The sequence below is a fragment of the Panthera pardus genome, unplaced genomic scaffold (genome assembly GCF_024362965.1).
Source record: "Panthera pardus isolate Hobbes unplaced genomic scaffold, ASM2436296v1 HiC_scaffold_7, whole genome shotgun sequence".
In the NCBI taxonomy this organism is placed as follows: domain Eukaryota; kingdom Metazoa; phylum Chordata; class Mammalia; order Carnivora; family Felidae; genus Panthera; species Panthera pardus.
In genome coordinates, this window is record NW_026527002.1 from 82,381,631 (window position 1) to 82,398,276 (window position 16,646).

The following is a 16,646-nucleotide window of genomic DNA, read 5'->3' on the forward strand; positions in this document are numbered from 1 at the left end:
TCCGAGGAGGGGGTGTGTGGAGGCCGTGGGCGCTTTCAGCCCGGGGTCTCCGTGAAGTGGGAGTGGGAGGCGCGGGGCAGGTGGCCGGGTGCAGCCCCGGGGGCCCCTGTTTCTGGCATCCCCTTTCCTCGCGCGCGCGTCCTCCACCCGCGGGAGCGGGGCCGTGGGGGCGGCCGTCTCGAGCATGCGCACCGGCTTTGCACCGCGCGGGCGCGGAGTCGGGGCGCCGGGACGCGGGGCGGCGCGAAGCGGGGCCCTCTGCCGCCCCGCGCTCCCATGTACGCCTTCTACTCGCTGCTCATCTACATCTTCTACAGCCTCTTCCGTAGGGATGGCGGGGCTGCGGTGGCCAGCGACCCCGGGGACCCCGCCCAGGTGAGCGGAGCGGGCGCTGCACAGCCCGCGACCCCCTTCTCGAGAGCGGGTTTTGCGGGCCCGCGCAGCGTACGTTCCCAGGGCGCCGACGCTGGGGAGGAGGGCCGTGCCGAGGACCCCGTCTCTGTTCTGGTGTTGGAAGCGGAGACCTCAGCCGCAACTCCCTTGGCCAGGTTCCTGGGGGGAAGGAGCCCCACAGGCTGCCTACCCACTCCTTCGGGGTCTCGCTGCTCCCTCCCTAGAGTGCCGGTGGCAAGCCCGGGGGTCGCCGCCGCCCCGACCAGCCCACGGCAGAACTGTGGACCGAGCTGACAGGCCTGGTCGGTAGGTGCTGTCGGTGCATCGGGAGAGCTGCGTCCCCGGGACCGTGAGAGAACCCCGCCGTCGGAGAGAGGGAGGGGTGCCCGTGACCTCTTTGGGAGGGAGGAACACAGCTGGTGCCTTCTGGTGGCCTACCCTCCAACACGTGAACCGCAAGCCTCCCTTTCCCGCTATCAGGCCTCACAGGCTGCTCTGAGGATGGGCCGGAAGAGGGAGCCGAGGGCCGCTCTACCGAGGTCTCCCTGGAAGAGGCTCTCGTGCGTCTTGCTGAGTTCCTCTCCGTCCAGCTGGGGGCGGAAGAGAGCTGCCGGAACCCTGACCTGAGCAAGGTGAGCGGTTTGCCGAGCGTCCTTCCTCGGGAAACTCATACTCTATCCATAGTCCTGGGTCTCCCCATGGCTGTCATCACCTCAGTCTCCTTCGCTCCGATTCTTATCTCCTTTACAGCCGAGCGATGTCCCCCCACTGTTGACGGTGACCGGTCAGCTCTTGGCCCTCCTGGCATGGATTCGGAGCCCCAGGGGGAGGCAGGCCCTGCCCCAGGGTATTCATCCAGCCTCGGAGGTGCAGCCTCCCACACCTGCTGGTGCGTAAGGAGTAGTGAGTTGAAAAGGGAGTGGAGGGAGTGAAACCCAGCAGAAACTGAGTGGCTCGTTGTTCGGGGCCCATGCCCAGCCTTGCTCTCGAGGTGTCCCCTCCTTCAGGTTAGAGACCTGATCAGTCCTAACTGGGTCCACCCCACCCCAGGATCCCCACCTCAAGAAGAAAGCCCTTCCCTTTCACCAAGAGGTGAGGCCCAAGGGCAGAACCCTCCCCAGTTGGAGGAGGACCAGAGAGCTTGGCAGCGGCTGGAGCAGCTCATCCTTGGACAGGTGAGGGGCCCGGAAGGGCCCAGGACTGGGGTGGGAGGGAGTGGAAGGACATGCTCCACCCTGTGCCCCTCCCTCCTTCCCAGCTAGAGGAACTGAAGCAGCAACTCGAACTGCAGGAAGAGGAGCTGGGCCGCTTGCGCCTGGGCGTGGTAAGGCTGCTGGGGGTGGGGCTCCAGGAGGGGGACAGGAGAGGGGGCCCCAGCTTTCAGGTGAGTTAGAGGGCCTCTTTCTCCGCCAGGGGGCGACAGACTCAGAGAAAAGGGTTCAGCATCTAACCCTGGAGAATGAGGCTCTGAAACAGAGCCTGAGCCTCACTCGGGACCTTCTGCTGCACTGGGGCCCTGGCCCCTCCACCAGGGCCCCCCAGGTATCCTCCTTAGCTGCTACCATTTTTGCAGTCTGGGGCTCCTGAACACACTTGGCTTCCTGCAACACTGCCCATGCTTCCTCAGGATCTAACGCTGCTGGAACGGAGGCAGGGAGACATCTTTGACCTTTAAGGGTCAGAGACTAGGATTGTGGACAGGCCCTGGGACGGTCTGTGCAAAGTTGCCCCAACAAGGTACCAATGCCCATGGGAGAATACCTCGACCCTGTCCCATGGCTTTCCAAGTGATGGACCCCAGAAGAGCAGAGGGACTTGGGAAAAGGAGTCCTGTCTGGGGTTGGGAGACATGAATTCATGAGCAGCTCTGCCCGTCTCCGTTTGACTTCCCCATCCATGAAATGGGGCTGCTGGAGTGCCCCTCCCTGAGTTCCCTCCTGGCTCCATAGCTGACACAGCTCACACCCTTCCCACAGGAGGAGGCAGAGGCATTGGTGGAGCTCCAGAGTCGGCTTCAGGAAGCCCAGGACACCACAGAAGCACTTCAGGTCCAGGTGGGCGCCGAGCCCAGGGGCGGGAAGTCTTGGTGCACTGGGAGGGGGGTATCTGAGGCAGGGCCTGGTAAGTGCCTATTTCCTCAGTGACAGGGGTGGAATTGGGTGGGACAGCTGGGGGTGCAGGAGGTGCAGCTGCAGGGCCTTCGGGGGGCCCTTCGGCAGCTCCAGCAGGAGACTGAGCAGAACTGCAGACGGGAGCTGCAGCAGATGCTTGGGCAGCTGGCAGGTAAGGGCGGGGTCCAGAGGGCTCATGGGAAGGCCATGTGGTCTGGGCTTTCCCTCACAACAAACTCTCCCTGCCAGGACTTCGGGCACGTATGGCCAGTCTGCGACAGGGCTGTGGGGACCTCCGAGGACTGGTCAGCACATTTACCCAGAGCTGTCAGTGTTCGCTCAGTGAGGCCCGGGGCCAGGTCAGGACCATCTGCCCTCTCTCCAGAACATGCTCTCTGGGCAGCCCAGTCACTGTTCTTCCATGGGGAGCCCTTGTTCTTTCTTCCTTCCCAGCCCCCGGGAGCTGCCTGCTCTAATGGAGGTTGTAGGCTCTGGAACCAGAACAGCTTGTGATCTCACACACCCTGGGTGTGATCTCATTTCTGTCTGTGCAAACTGGGGGGACTGTAAACCCCTCATAAGATGGCCAACCCCAGAGGAGACAAAGGTCTTCCCATGATCCTCCTGAGATTCTGAGTCTCCAACCTGGGCCCACTGTATGATGCCCCTAGGGGCTCAAAGCCACTGAAAGTTGTAGGTCACCACAGCTGGTGGTACCGTATTGCCCTCAGCACCCGCCCCACCCCCAGCTCCTTTGCTGCCCCCACTTCCTCGCATCCCTATTCCACCAGGTATCCTGGGCCCTTGGGGCTCTGTCAGCTGGAGGGGCTGGGACTCAGCTCCCCGAGGAGCAGCAGGGGCCCCCAACTGGATGCCCGGGGCGGCTGCTGGAGCTCAAGGGTATGGCAGGCTTGGGAAGTGGAGGAGTGGGGCGGCAAGCTGGAGGAAGTGGAGCCTCTGCACGCTTCGGGGCGTGGGAGGCAGCCTACTGATCTGATCTCCATCCCAGGAAATATCCGTGTGCTGTGTCGCCTGAGGCCAGGGACACCCTCCAGCCTGGTGAGCTTGGAGCCTGGCCCCAGCGGCACTGTCACCACCTGCTATCGAGGGCGCCAGCGTCGCTTCCGCCTGGACTGGGTCTTCTCTCCAGAGGCCAGCCAGGAGGAGGTGATGCTCCGCCCTTGCCCTGTGCTGACCTTCCCTCATACTGCCCCAGAGTCCGAAGAGGCTTCGGGTTCCCCCTTTCATCTGGCTTCCCCAGTGGCTGGACTTCAGCGAAGGGAAGGGAGCAGGAAGATCTGGGAGGCAGGAATGACAGCCTAGCTGGGTACCTCCTTTCCTTCCAGAAATTTCCCTCTGCATCCCCCCACCAAGCTCTGCAGTTCCAGTGGAAACAAGCCTTTTCTGATTTAACAGGAAGGTCAACATTTTAAAAAGTAACTTTTTTACCAAGAAACTAAGGAAGACGAACTTGTCTGAGATGATGGTTACTGCTCATGCAGAGCTGGCTGCAGAGCACAGCTAGGGTGTTGCTGTGGTGGGGACACTGCTGTGACCTCCTGCCCCCTCTTCCAGCCCTGGGGGAGTGGGCCAGCTTTGAGGGTAGGCTCACCTCCTTGCCCTGTGGCCAAGAAGGCAGTGAGGGCGTAAGGGTGAGCAGGTGGCGTCCAGCCCCAGTGCTCTCCCACTGCCTGGTGCAGACCCTGCTTCCTTCCCTCCTCCCCTTTCCTGCCAGGCCCGCCAGCCACCTGGCCTTCGCACACTCCCTGTCTCTGTCTACATGCTTCCCCATCAGAACTTCCAAAGCTCAGGAAATGGAGGCTCAGAGCTGGGAGAGGATTAGGGAAGGGGCAGCGCTAACAGATTCCAACCTGGCCTCACAGGGACACTGTGTGATGAGTATTTGGCAGGTGGTCGGGGCTCCCTCCCCCACTTCCTGGAGCACCACAGCTGTTTTTCACCTATTTCTCTATTTCACACACTTCCCCTGGCCTCAGCCTGCATCCCAAGCTTTAGCAGCCCTGTGCAGGCCCCCCTTGTCCGCTGCTTTCTGGGCAGCCCTCTGGACAGGGCTCTCCAGTTCAATGGGTCTGAATAAAGGAAACAAAGGCATCTTTCACTGAGCCCCCTCACCTGTGTTTCCCATCTCTGCAAGGGCACCACAGTCCCTCCATCACGGTTACCCCCAGTGCTTCCTTCCGTTCATGGAATCTTGGTGACCTCACTGGCAATTCTGGATTCTGCCCTCATTGTTGGCAGCCAACGCATGAGGCAGAACTCACAGGCTATTCAGTTGCCAGCCCCCCGGGGCACAAAAGCTGGCCATGTTGCTGCTCAAAAGGCTGCTGTTGGGGTCCGGTTGCCAACAGGATACAAGTCCCAGCCCCGCCTCCCCCTCAGTCGCCTCTCTGCACCCTTGCAAGGCCAGGGTTCCAGTGATCTTGGCTGGCCACCAACCTGCACACCTGTGGAGCCTTTCTGGGCTGATCATTTGTAAGCCAAATGCTGCTAGGCCTCTTGGTACATGCTCCCCTTTACTCCCTACAGGAGGTGCCACTATAGTCATCACATTACAGAGGGAAAATCTTGGCCTGAAAGGACGATATGTGCTTTGCTTCCACTCACACCTGGGGTTTGAACCTGGCAGCCAAGCCCACCATTTGGGCTCTTGGCTGCTGCTCCCTGGGCCTCCCTAGTGGACCTCAGAATTCCAGTGCCCTGTGTCTCCTGTTTCTTCTTTTGTCACATCCCTTCCCTTCTTTGCCTGGCAAATTCTTGTTAAATGCCACCTTCTCCAGGGAGCGTCTTCTACCTGTTGGGAGATCCACACTTCCACCATGCTCCCCTAGGGCCAACCTCCCAGGGGAATCAAGCTTCCTTCCAACTGTGTCTCAGGTCCTGGGGCTTAGGACTCCTCCCACCCCTCCTACCCCTAGGTCTTCAGGGAGCTGGAGCCAGCCGTGCTGTCCTGCCTCCAAGGCTACAGTGTCTGCATTTTCACCTACGGTCAGACAGGGACAGGGAAGACCTACAGTATGGAGGTGGGAAGGGGGGGACCTTGGGTGGCTCCTGGGGCCAGGGGCTCGGATGGGAGCCTGATGTGGCACCCCACCCTGTGCCCAGGGCCCACCAGAGGACCCTGGCATAGCTCCTAGGGCACTGCAGTCACTGTTCCAGGAGATGGGGACTGAAGGGCAGCACCGTGTGACTCTCAGCATGGTGGAGATCTACAATGAGGCTGTCAGGTCAGGGCCTGCAGCGCCTCCTCCGCACCCTGTGCCCTGTCAGTGACCCTAGGACCCTCAGAAACCAAGCCTTTCTCTTTCTCTGCAGGGACCTCCTAGCCCCAGGGCCTCCTGAGCGCCTGGCCGTGAGGCAGGGCCCAGCAGGCCAGGGGGGCATTCAGGTGGCTGGCCTCACCTACTGGGACGTGCCCGACCTGGAGATGCTTCACCAGGTAAGGCTGCCCGGGTGGCATTGCACTCTCCCCACCCCCACCCACCGCCTCCCAGCAGGCCTTCAGGGCCCCGCCTGTGCTCCCACCTGGGGAGCAGACCCGGCAGCAGGCAGGCCCTATCGCTCCGCCCTCCAGATGCTGAGCCTGGGGAGGAGCAACCGGGCCACCGCCGCCACCACCAAGAACTCGCACAGCTCACGGTCGCATGCCCTGGTCACACTGACACTGCGTACGGCGTCCCCGCCGCGCGGTCCAGGCACCGCAGGTACCGCAGCGCGCGCCTGAGCCCTGCGGGGGGCCTCGCAGCACCCGAAACCAGGGCTCCCTCCACGACGGGCTCGCTCGCCCCTGCAGGCACACTGCACCTGGTGGACCTGGCCGGATCGGAGCGTGCCTGGAAGGCCGGGGCGGCCGGCCCGCCGCGCGGAGGCCGAGACGGCGCCCAGCGCCTGCGGGAGGCCCGGACTATCAACCGCTCGCTGCTGGCCCTGGGAAGCGTGATGGCCGCGCTGCGCGCCCGCCGGCCCCACGTGCCCTTCCGCGATTCGCAGCTCACGCGCCTGCTGCAGCCGGCGCTCGGGCCTGGCGCCACCGCGGTGCTGTTGTTGCAGGTGGGCGGCCGCAGGCGTGGGAGGGTGGTTTGCAAGCCCGGCGCCGCCCGCCCCGGGCCCGCCCACCAGCGCCGCTTCCCCGCAGATTTCCACGCGGCCCGAGGATCTCGGCGAGACCGTGTGCTCGCTCAAGTTCGCCGAGCGAGTGGGCCGAGTGGAGCTGGGGCCAGCCCGGCGCTGCAGGGCCCCGCGCTCCGGGACGCCCTCTTCGCTCAGCACCGACACGCCACTTACCGGGACCCCCTGCACTCCTACGCCGTCCCCCGGCAGCCCTCCGGGACCCGGCCCGGGCAGCGGCTCCAGCTCGGGCCTCGGGACCCAAAAGGACGCGCCCTTGTAGTTTAGCCCCTGGAGTTGGAGTCCGCCTCTGCCGGCAGAGGCAGCAAATCTCTTACGCCCTCACAACCTCCTCGATCTCTGGGGGGGCCCGCTGCCCCCTCCCCCCCCCCCCCCCCAGAGTTGGCTCCCCTGCCCCCGCGAGGAGTATCAAGCCTAGGGGCGTGATTGGCCCTCCCTCCCCCGGGCCCTCAGTTCCCTCCTTATCACCATTTGCTGTTATCTCGGCCCACAGCAGGGGATGAGAGAGCCCTGGGAGGTAGACCCCCGACGACCAGACCCCTGACGACCAAGTGCTTAGCCTCCAGATCACCACCCCATCACCAAAAATCAGACTTGGCATTAAAATGTTGTCTACTCCTTTACTGTTATCTTCCCCACTACCACCACCCAAAACAAGTAGGGTCTTGATTTCTTTTCCCCAAAAAGGTGCTACCTCATTCCCAGGCAGATGAGGGAGGACAGGACAGGCTGGAGCCACCATTAGGTTCTCCCTCCCCCAGCGTGGAGCCAGGGAGAGGAAGTGACACATGGTGATGGATGGATGGAAGGAAGGATGGACGGACAGAGAGGGTCAGAGAAAGTGGGATCAGGAAGGGGCTACTGCAAGCAAAGCCCCCACTCTTTCCAGCCTTGCCTCTGGGGGTAGGAGAGGCATGACGGACCCTGGGGGCCAGGGTGGTGCCTAGCCAGACCACCACCTTCGTGGGGTAGTCCAATAAATATCATGGATTCTCAGCATCGCTGGTGCCTGGTGTTTCAAAGCTGCTGTGGCCACAGAACACCTCTGGGTCCTCTTGGCCTTGGTTCCCCAACAAGCCAGTGGTGGCAGGAAGGGGTAGGAGAAGGAAGCAGCCCCTGCCCCGGGGGGCCTCACAGGCTGTACCAGGAGAGTAGCCAGCCTGGGCTGGAAGCAGCTGGATCCTGGGAGTGGCTAACCCACACATCGTAGATGCTCTTGTTGGGTGGCACCCCCTGGAAGAGGGCATCTAGATCCCAGAGCAGCCCTGGCGGGGCATGGGTTTCAGGGGCCACCCCCCAGAAGGCTGGGCTAGTAGAAGGTGGGCACTGGGGACAAGATGTGGGTGGTAGCGGAGCCAAGGGCATTACCACATTGGGAGTGTAGATGGGCAAGTAGGAGGTGGGCAGCTGCCCCCAAAGTGAGGCCCTGTGACTCCCACTAGACAGTCCCCCAGCATCTGGGGAACCCTGCAGTAAGTGGAGGGGCCAGGCTCTGTGCTCAGGGGAGAGGGGTGAAGGCCTGCTGGTTCCCCCCTGCGAATTAGTCTCCCTATCTGTTTTTTTGGACCCGGGAAGGGGGCAGAGGGGCCACAGCGGCCTCTCAGAGGGCAGGGGTGGGGCAGGCACCACCTTCTCCCCACTGTGCCCAGATCCTGTGTGACCCGGACTGCTCTGTGGCACCCCCTCCCTGGGGTCCCTTAGCAGAGACTTTATGCTGAAGCCCTCACTGGGCGGCTGCTGAGGACTGGGTGGTGGCTGAGGACTGGGATGCGACTGAGGACTGGGCGGCCGGTAGGGCCAGCCGTGCAGCACGTAGGGGCCCAGGTCCTTGGCGAAGGCTCCCCGCACGCCCCTGCTCTGCCAGCGACGGCACAGGGCCGTGTTCTGCAGCCGCAGCGCCTCGGCCGGGATCAGGCTCACGTCGACCGCCCAGAAGTTGCCCTTGGCCTGGGGTTTCGCAGGATCTTTAGGCACCTGGAGGGGGTGGGGAGGCTTGGGTGGGGCCGTCCGACCCCAGATACTCAGGATTTCCGCCCCGGCTCCGACCCTCGCCCTACCCCACCTTGCGGAAGCATCGGTTGGAGGAGAGGTTGTGGCGGATGGAATCCTTCCAGCCCTCGTAGTCGTCCCTGAAGAAGGGGAATGCAGCCTGGACCTGACGGATGATCTGAAACACGGACCGGGGGTGGGTGGCTGGGCCGGCGCCCTGAACCGGGACGCAAAGTGGGGCAGCACCGCCCCTCCCCCACAGCCTGACTTAGGAGCGTCGCGCCTCCCCCCCCCCCCCCCCCCCATTAACAGAACACCTCTGCGCCGGAGGGAGAAAAGGACCGAGGGAAGGGTCCTGCCCGAGCACCTCAACTCCTTCCCCCCTGGTGCCCAGGCCGGGACTGGCCCCACTGACTTAGCTGGGTAGGGTAAGGTGGGGTCGGAGGCCGGAGCCTGAGCTTAGGAATAGGTGGGGGACGGGTCTGGAGAAAGGTCCAATCACCGAGTGTGAGGGAGAATGGGGGTCCCTCTCACCTGGGCCAGCTTCAGCCTGCGGGAGGGTGCGGCCTGGATCACCAAGGCAATCATGGCCAAGTAGGTGTAGGGGGGCTTGTCATGACGCAGGTATCTCTTCTTCCTCCTCTTGGGGGGCTGCGATGACGACTCCGACCCAGGAAGCCCCAGGCGTGGGTTGCTGCAGGGCCCCATGCAGGGGAGGCAAGCAACGTGGGCAGGGGCCTGGCCCCGTGGACGGCACAAGGCAATGGGGCAATGTAGCGAGAGGCAGGGCTGAGGGCCTGAGGCCCGCGGGTCTGGCGGGCCAGACCCTTTATCATTCGGATGGAAGGGGGAGGGGAGGGGAGGCAAAAGGAGGGACGAATCGTCGGTGGGGGAGGGGAGCATGCAGAAGGCTGCCACAATTAGCAGGTTTCAGTTAATCTGGAAGGGAGGGGCAGGGAAGATTCCAGTGGGGGCTGCAGGCAACCACCCAGGGCCTCATTCCTCACCCCTGGGCTGCCTTAAGCACCCCCTACAAGCTGGGAGGAAAAGCCTTTGGAAGGGGCCAGTGACCCATAGTTACTTTATCCTGTCTGTCTGGGGTGGCCCTCAGGCTCCCATTTAATGGATGAGGGAGTTGATTTACTCAAAACTGACCTGCCAAGAATGGGTGGGGCCTGCCGGGAGTTCAAGGCTGAGCAGCTTCCAGGGCCTAGATGGTGGTCTGGGAGGGCTTCCTGGAGGAAACCTCAGAACAAAATAGGGAGATAGTAGATTCAAGAAATTTTCCCAGGGGTTGCTGCAGGGCCCCAGCAGATTCCCAAGGTCTTGGAGGCCGCTTTCCTCACCTCCATGGTGCGTGTTAACAGTGGGAACTGAACAGCTCTCATTGTTAACTGTGCACCCCTCTGGCCCTAGGTGAGCTGGACCTGCCTGGCTCCAGAGGACTTCTTGGAGGCAGGCTTGCCTCTCTCCTCCTCTTTTGGTCCTCTGGGTCCAATCCTCTTAAGGTTGCTACCAGGACGATGCCTCTCGTTCTTCTGGGGGCACTTGGGCAGTGCTCCTGGGTGTGTGTGTGTGCGTGTGGGGGGGAAGAAGTCTAGCTGGAGGGGTTTAGGGGTTTACTGGACACCTCTTGGCGCCAGACCTTGAGGATAGAGCTTCATGGGTCATAATTCCTGCCCAGGGGAGTGTGCAAGGACCACCTGGCTTCACTCTGGACAGGAGTGAGTGCAGGTGCATTGCATGAGTACACAGGAAGGGATTCTCAGACAGCCACAGGGCCATGAAGCTTAGTCTAGATAGAAGATCTAGGCAGGTGGAGGCTGGCCTGAGTGGAGATGGGGCACTCTAGGTAGGAGAGTGGAGGCTCAGGCTGGGGAGGTCTGAGGGGTCAGCACTCGCTGCTTGGGCCTGGCTAGAGCCTCTGAGGGTTTTAGCAGGCACAGGACCTTCCCTAGAAGTGCGGTTCCAGAAAAATGCCTCTGGCAGGTGCCCTGATACTGACTGGTCCTCTTAACTCCCAGATCCTATTCTTCTCTTCTTACTCTTTAAGTTGGCTCCACGCCCAACATGGGGCTTGAACTCATGACCCTGAGATCAAGAGTCACATGTTCTACTGACTGAGCCAGACAGGTGCCCCTCCCACACCCTATTCTGTCCCTTCACCTTCTCTCTGGCCATCTGATCTGTTAAGGCCTTTGAGTCCGTCAAGACCTATGCTCTGTACCATGCCCCAAGGCCCAGCCCTGCTCCTTACCAGCAAGTTTGCCCAAGGGGGTATCAGGCCCAGGACACTAGCAGTGGTGGCTGATGCTGGTATCACTATGATATGAAGTATATCACTACTTCAAGAATTCAGCTTTTCTTGGGCAGTCCCCCCCCCCCCGCCCACATTATACTCTTAAATGGTTGAAAATCTGCAGTAGGTACCCAACTGATGGAAGGTGCTGAGGGAAGGCATGAGTGGTAGAGGTGCACTGGAGGAGGAAGTTTGGGGCTGAAAAGGATGATGTAATGTGAAGTTCCACACACTCCCCTCATTCTCAGACTCTCCCTTCAGATGTCACACGGATTCCCTTGAACTCCGATGTCACCTCTTTTAAGTTCCCAGAGCTCTAGTTGAGGGGGTCCTTGTGTCTAACCATGCTGTTGCTATCTATGGCCTCCTAGCCTCACTCCATCAGCAAAGACGTCTTTCTCTCCTACAAGTCTTAAGTCACCTCTCCCTCCCTTACGGGTCCTCCTTTGCTTGGTTTGACGTTCAAGGCTCCTTGTGTCCGGACTACTCATATCTGACCATTCTCCTCCGCTCTTCCAAACCACCACCTTCCCGTTGCTCCCATGCACCGGGTCCTTCCACCTATAGGCATGCTTCCCCCTCTGTTCGTGATGACTCTGCTTTGTCGGGTGAACCCCGACTTTTCCTTAAAAGCTCAGCATAAACAGATGACCGCCTCCCGAGAGCCTTTTGACTGCTTGCCCTTTCCACCCTATCCGCGCCGAGGATGCCCCCGCTAGAGGTTCACACAACACCGCGGACCGCCAACCTCCAAGGGCAATCCCCGCCCCCTGGCAGCTCGGCCACGCCCCCTGGCTCCCAGGGGGCGCCGCGGCTTCCGGCTCTGGGCGGTGCGGCCCGGAAGTGTAGCGTTGCCATGGCGAGAGCCGGGCGCGGGGCCCGCCCCCGCGGCGCCCAGAGGAACGCGGGGCCGACTGACCGGTCGCCGGGATCTGATCGTCTACGCTGCGGCGGGCTGCGCGAGGCGGAAGGTGAGGCGCGCACTTCCGGGGCCTGCGGCGGTAGAGGGGACCCGGCCCGGGGGAGAGAGGGGCGGGGGGAGGGGGCAGAGCTGAGCGGGCAGAGGGGAGACGAGCGCGGTAGAGCAAGGTGAGAGGTACCGAAGGCAGGGCGCCGTGTCTGGCCGGCACACGGAGAGGCCAGGCCCAGGGCACAAGTCTGTCCAGGCTCCAGTCGGGTGCCGAGGGCGCCAAGGGGTCAGGACCGGCTTCTGGAAGTGGCCGCCTGTGAAGGCCGCCGGTAGGGCTTTTCACGTTTTGTCTGTGGAGTTTTCATTTTTGCAACCTGTTGGCCAGGTGGGCAGCGCCAGACTTATCTCCATTTGCAGCCAGGAAATGAAGGCCGGCGGGAGTGACACGCCCGGGCTTTGTGTGGGCTTTGGAGTTCGGCCAGAGGAGAAACTGGAGCCTCTCAGGGCTTCGGGTGACCTCACTCGTGGGGATCCTGGGCTCCTCCTCACAGACTGGGGTCAGAGTGAGAAGCTCTGCCGTGCGGAGAGTGCCGGGCCGGGCCGTGTGCTCCAGGCCCGTGGCGGAGTATCCGTGACTGGTTTGGGCTCCTCTGGGTCCTGGAGCAGAGGCTGAGGCAACCGTGGGATTAATTTCCATGGGTGCAGAGACGAGAGGCGTGCATGGAGCCATGCCAGGCTCAGGGAAGCCTGAGAAGGGCTGGCCCTCCTCAAAGCTCCGGCCTTACTTTTCCTGGAGCTTTAACTTGAGGGGGGAGGTGGCTGTGGGAGCATCGTGCTGCCCTTGTCAGTCCCTGTCTTGGCCGAGCAGTGAGCCCTCGTGGGTGTCCTCCCTGGGCAGGATTGGTGTGTTTCCCTGAATCCCAGAAATGCTGAAGAGGCCTGTGTGCTCCTGGCTGTGCTGCCTAGTGCGCTTCAGGGGCACGGAGGGGAGCCCCTGCCTGGAGCTCTCGGGCCAAGTTACGGAAGGGGCTGGTGGCTGCCTGAAGGAGCCTGCACAAAGGCTACCTCTGGGCTCCTCATCGTGAGGCTGTGTCCCCCTTTCTCTGCTCCCCAAGCTCTTGCTCAGAGCTGGGATGGGGAAGCTTTAGAATGTGCTTCCTCCCTTCCCTTCCTGTGCAGGGGCTGGATTTCCTCCCTGTTGGCTGGAGCCTCCTCCCCTGGCTCCGCTGGTCGGTCATGGCCTCATCCCTCACCTGCTGGTCGGTCATGGCCTCATCCCTCACCTGCTCGGGGTGTGCCTGGACTTTGCTCTCCCTGCCAGGCACCTAGGAAGAGGGCCGCTGTGCCTCTAGGCTCTACACTGGGATCTGTGTTCTAGGGATTTGAGTCCTTGGTCTCTTCCGACAGCCTGTCTCCACTGTGTGTGTTTGGGAACTTCAGCCTATAGCACACCAAATACAAGGACGCATTTGGCGCGGTGGATTTTGGCGGCAGTGGTAACATTGATGTGTCCCCACTCTCCCTGAGAGCGCTGTCATGAGCACGCTGTGAAGGCACACACACGGGTTGTGTCTTTCCACAATGACGGCTTTATTCAGTCACCCAACAAGGCTGACACCATCATAGAGCAGGTTCTGGGTTCCAAACGCAGGGACATTTCGCCACGTGATTAACTTGGCTTCTTCCACGGCACCCGGAGCGGAACACGAGACAGGCCACACGACAGGCAAGGCAACGGAAGGGGGTCAGACGCCAAGTCAGTCTGCGGGCGCACAGTGGAGAGGAAGCCTCGGTCCCGTCCGAGCCAGCTCTCGGCACTCACTGCTCATCACGTTCAAGCCCTTGAAGGATCTCGGGGCTGTTCGGAGACCAGTCGGGCAGAGGCCTCGGCCGCAGCTGCCCTTTTGAGGTGGTCACACATAGAGGGGTCGTGTCTGAAGAGTCTGACGGTTTGCTGCAAAAGTCTGCCCCTCTTAAGGGGGTTTAGTTGGTCCCGGGGCCCCAGCGGACCTCCTCTGCTTCTGCTTGTCGTCGGTTCCGGGGTGTCCGCTGATGCTGGTCTGGCCGAGATCTCGTGGCGGCGGTGTCCTTCACCGCCTGTGTCGCTGCTTGACACAGGCCCCCGCTGGACCCGAGTGACTCCACCTTGCTGTCTGCAGCACCCCACCCTGGTGCCTGTGCCACGGTTTACTCATTAGCCAAAGTAAGACATCTCGGAGGCTCTTCCCTCACCTCCAGGCTCTCTCAGAACTTCTTCCTAGATATTCTTGATTCTGGCTCTTCCTGTCCATCCCTTCCACCACATAGCCTGTCTCTGGGATTATAGCAGTTGCCCCTCACCGGCTTGGCTCTGTTGTAGCCCCTTGCCCCCCTTCTTCTCATCTTAGAGTGATTGATCTGAAATGCAAATCTGATTCTTGTACTTTGCTTCTTGAAACTTCCTCATGGACTTCTGAATAACACTCACCTGTCTGTGCAGACTAGTTCCCATCCTGTGCCCCTTCAGTTGACCCCTGAGCACTTTTCCATGTGTGTGTTATGCCGCCGCCATACTTAACTCTTGTGTGGTGGTGGAAGGGAGAGAACAAACCTTCCCCCACCCCTTCTGAGCTCTGTGACCTTGGGCAAATTCTCATCAACAGAGCGGCTGAGAAAGAAGGACAGAGAGATACGGGAATGTCCGGCTCTCCAGATGCCCAGGGGAGAGGGTCCCGTGGAGCAGGCACCCTGTTAGGGCAGGTATAAAAAGGTCCGACGGGGGATGTTGGATTCTGGGCTGTGTCCTTCCTTGGCAGCTGTGACAGACAAAGCACATTGGTGCTGGCGGAGAGCACGTGGGAGGTGGGGTCATGGAGATAAGGCCCGCAGACAAGTCTTCAAGGAAGTTTCTGTGTGAAGTAGAGGAGAGTGTGGGGGAGGTGGAGGGATGGGAGTTGGCTTGAATAGGGAGGTCCGCGGAAGTCCAGGAGGATTCGGACCTGGGCAGAGGAGTAACTGACGACTTCAAGGTCCCTGCAGAGAGAAGGGGGCGGGGCTGCAGAGTGGAGGTGGTTGCACTGAGTGCAGAGTGGCTTGAAGAGGCCTGTGTCTTCTCCACGCTCAGCCCCAACTTGCCATGCCAGGATTCCCTGAGGCCTGGGCCTTTCTTTGATAGGACCATTATGGTTTTGTTGACTTTGCGTGATATGCTGTGTAAGCTTCACCTCCCCCACCCCCCTACCCAGAACCTCTTCCTGTTTTGAAGGAAGGGAGGATGGTGTGGATGCAAGGGACTCCCTGGGAGCCTCCAGGCCTCAGATGAAGGCTCAGTCTCCTGCAGAGCCCTCCCGTTGTACAGGTAGGTTTCAATGTCCCTCCTTGTGCATCAGGGCCGGGGGCAGAGCCTTGCCATGGCTGATGAACCTCCTGACACACCCATATGCGCCGCTGAGTGACGGTCTCTTCCATCACACCAGCTCCCCGACAAGCTCAGAGTCTCCTGGGCTACCTTCGGTCAGGAAGTGCCAGGAACCCAGTTACTGAGCACTTCCTGAGAGTCAGGCATGAGGTTCAGTTCCAAGAACATGGGGGGGAAGGACATGTCAAACGTTAGAACAGAGTGAAAAGATAGGAGAGTGACAAGGTGACCACAGAAGACCTCTAAGGAGGTAACGTTTCAATTGCAGTCTGAGTTACAAAAAGGGAGTGAGCTACCTAAGATCTGGTGGAAGACCCTTCCAGATACAAGGAACAGCTAATGCAAAGTGGGACCGACGCTGAAGACGGACACATGCTAGACCAGAGGTTGGCAGGGTGGTGGTGGTTTTTTTCTGTGAAAAGCTGGATAGTAAATACTTTAGGCTTTGCAGGCATGTGGTCTCCGAGGCAGCTTCTAAGTCTGCGACTTTGTGGGAAGGGAGCCACAGACAGTACAAATGCGAGTGTTCTCTTTCAACAAAACCTTATTCGTCGATGTTGAAATTTGAGTTTCATATCATTTTCATGTGTCAAAAAATACTTTTTCCCCAGTTATTAAAAGATGTAAAAGTAAGTCTTAGCTCATGGGCCGTATAAAACCAGATGGCAGGAAGTAGTATGCCAGCCCTGTGCTAGACACCAAAAGTGCTGTGTCAACTCACTGAATCCTCCTCAGGACATTGTGAAGAAAGGACTATTATCATTCCATTTATGGATAAGAAAACTGAGGAAAAGAGGTCAAGAAACTTGACCGGTCTCCTCAGCTTCCCACTGCTTCAAACCCAGAGTTTGAGTCTGGTTCCTGAACTCAGCTCCCAGCCACTGTGGTCTCTGGAGCTGGAGGTTTCCGAGGTGTAGAAAGCAGGAAGCAGGAAGCAGGAAGCAGGTGGAGAGTGGAAGGTGGAGAGGGAGGCGTGCAAGGAGATGGCGAGGCCAGCAGGGGCCAGACCACGTAGGGTGTAGAGGCCAGGATAAAACTTTGGGAATGGGTACTTTTTTTCACATCAAACTTTATTGAGGTATAACTTACATATAATAAAACATCTATTTTAAGTGTGGTCTGCTGGGTTTTGGTAGATGTACACATCTTTGTAAATCCACCATAGTCCAGATGTACAACATCCTCCCACCCTCAGAAGTTCCCTCATTCCCCTGTGGCCAGTCCTCCCTCCACTGGGCCCCAGGCAACTACTGATCTGCTGTTTCTGTAGATTCAGTGTCCCTTTTCTAGAATTCACGTAAATGGAATGCCATGGAGTGAACACTTTGTGTTTGACTTCCTTCACCAGGCATAATGTTTTGGAAATCGAGGTGGTACAGGTATCAGTAGGTCACTCTTTGC

The 16,646-nt window shown here is 60.2% G+C and overlaps 3 protein-coding genes across 6 annotated transcripts in view; 2 read left to right on the forward strand and 1 right to left on the reverse strand.

Annotated features, from left to right (window-relative positions):
- Positions 1 to 265: 265 nt before the first annotated feature.
- On the forward strand, positions 266 to 7,649 carry KIFC2 (kinesin family member C2). Of its 2 annotated transcripts, XM_019435211.2 has the most exons (19): positions 266 to 375; positions 618 to 699; positions 874 to 1,025; positions 1,144 to 1,282; positions 1,444 to 1,568; positions 1,652 to 1,717; positions 1,807 to 1,935; positions 2,370 to 2,447; positions 2,562 to 2,676; positions 2,754 to 2,863; positions 3,296 to 3,404; positions 3,514 to 3,671; positions 3,851 to 3,924; positions 5,441 to 5,510; positions 5,628 to 5,749; positions 5,838 to 5,961; positions 6,097 to 6,226; positions 6,316 to 6,572; positions 6,658 to 7,649. In XM_019435211.2, exons 1-19 carry the CDS (start codon positions 277 to 279, stop codon positions 6,910 to 6,912), a joined length of 2,394 nt encoding a protein of 797 aa, XP_019290756.1. In that variant the 5' UTR covers positions 266 to 276; the 3' UTR covers positions 6,913 to 7,649. The 2 variants fall into 2 exon arrangements, with proteins under 2 accessions (XP_019290756.1, XP_019290757.1); XM_019435212.2 differs by lacking the exon at positions 3,851 to 3,924 and having other exon boundaries at positions 5,441 to 5,545.
- On the reverse strand, positions 7,257 to 9,733 carry FOXH1 (forkhead box H1). Its single transcript, XM_019435213.2, has 3 exons — positions 9,174 to 9,733; positions 8,713 to 8,817; positions 7,257 to 8,624 (listed from the first exon to the last, which is right to left on the reverse strand). Exons 1-3 carry the CDS (start codon positions 9,540 to 9,542, stop codon positions 7,782 to 7,784), a joined length of 1,317 nt encoding a protein of 438 aa, XP_019290758.1. The 5' UTR covers positions 9,543 to 9,733; the 3' UTR covers positions 7,257 to 7,781.
- Positions 9,734 to 11,772: 2,039 nt separating this feature from the next.
- PPP1R16A (protein phosphatase 1 regulatory subunit 16A) overlaps positions 11,773 to 16,646 on the forward strand; it is a 41,773-nt gene continuing 36,899 nt past the window's right edge. The window contains exons 1-2 of one of the 3 annotated variants that reach the window (XM_019435200.2): positions 11,773 to 11,909; positions 15,093 to 15,185. The gene's annotated coding sequence lies outside the window, so the exon portion shown is untranslated. Of the gene's footprint in view, positions 11,910 to 13,856; positions 14,052 to 15,092; positions 15,186 to 16,646 lie in introns of those variants that run through there. The other 2 variants (XM_019435201.2, XM_019435199.2) reach the window with 2 other exon arrangements.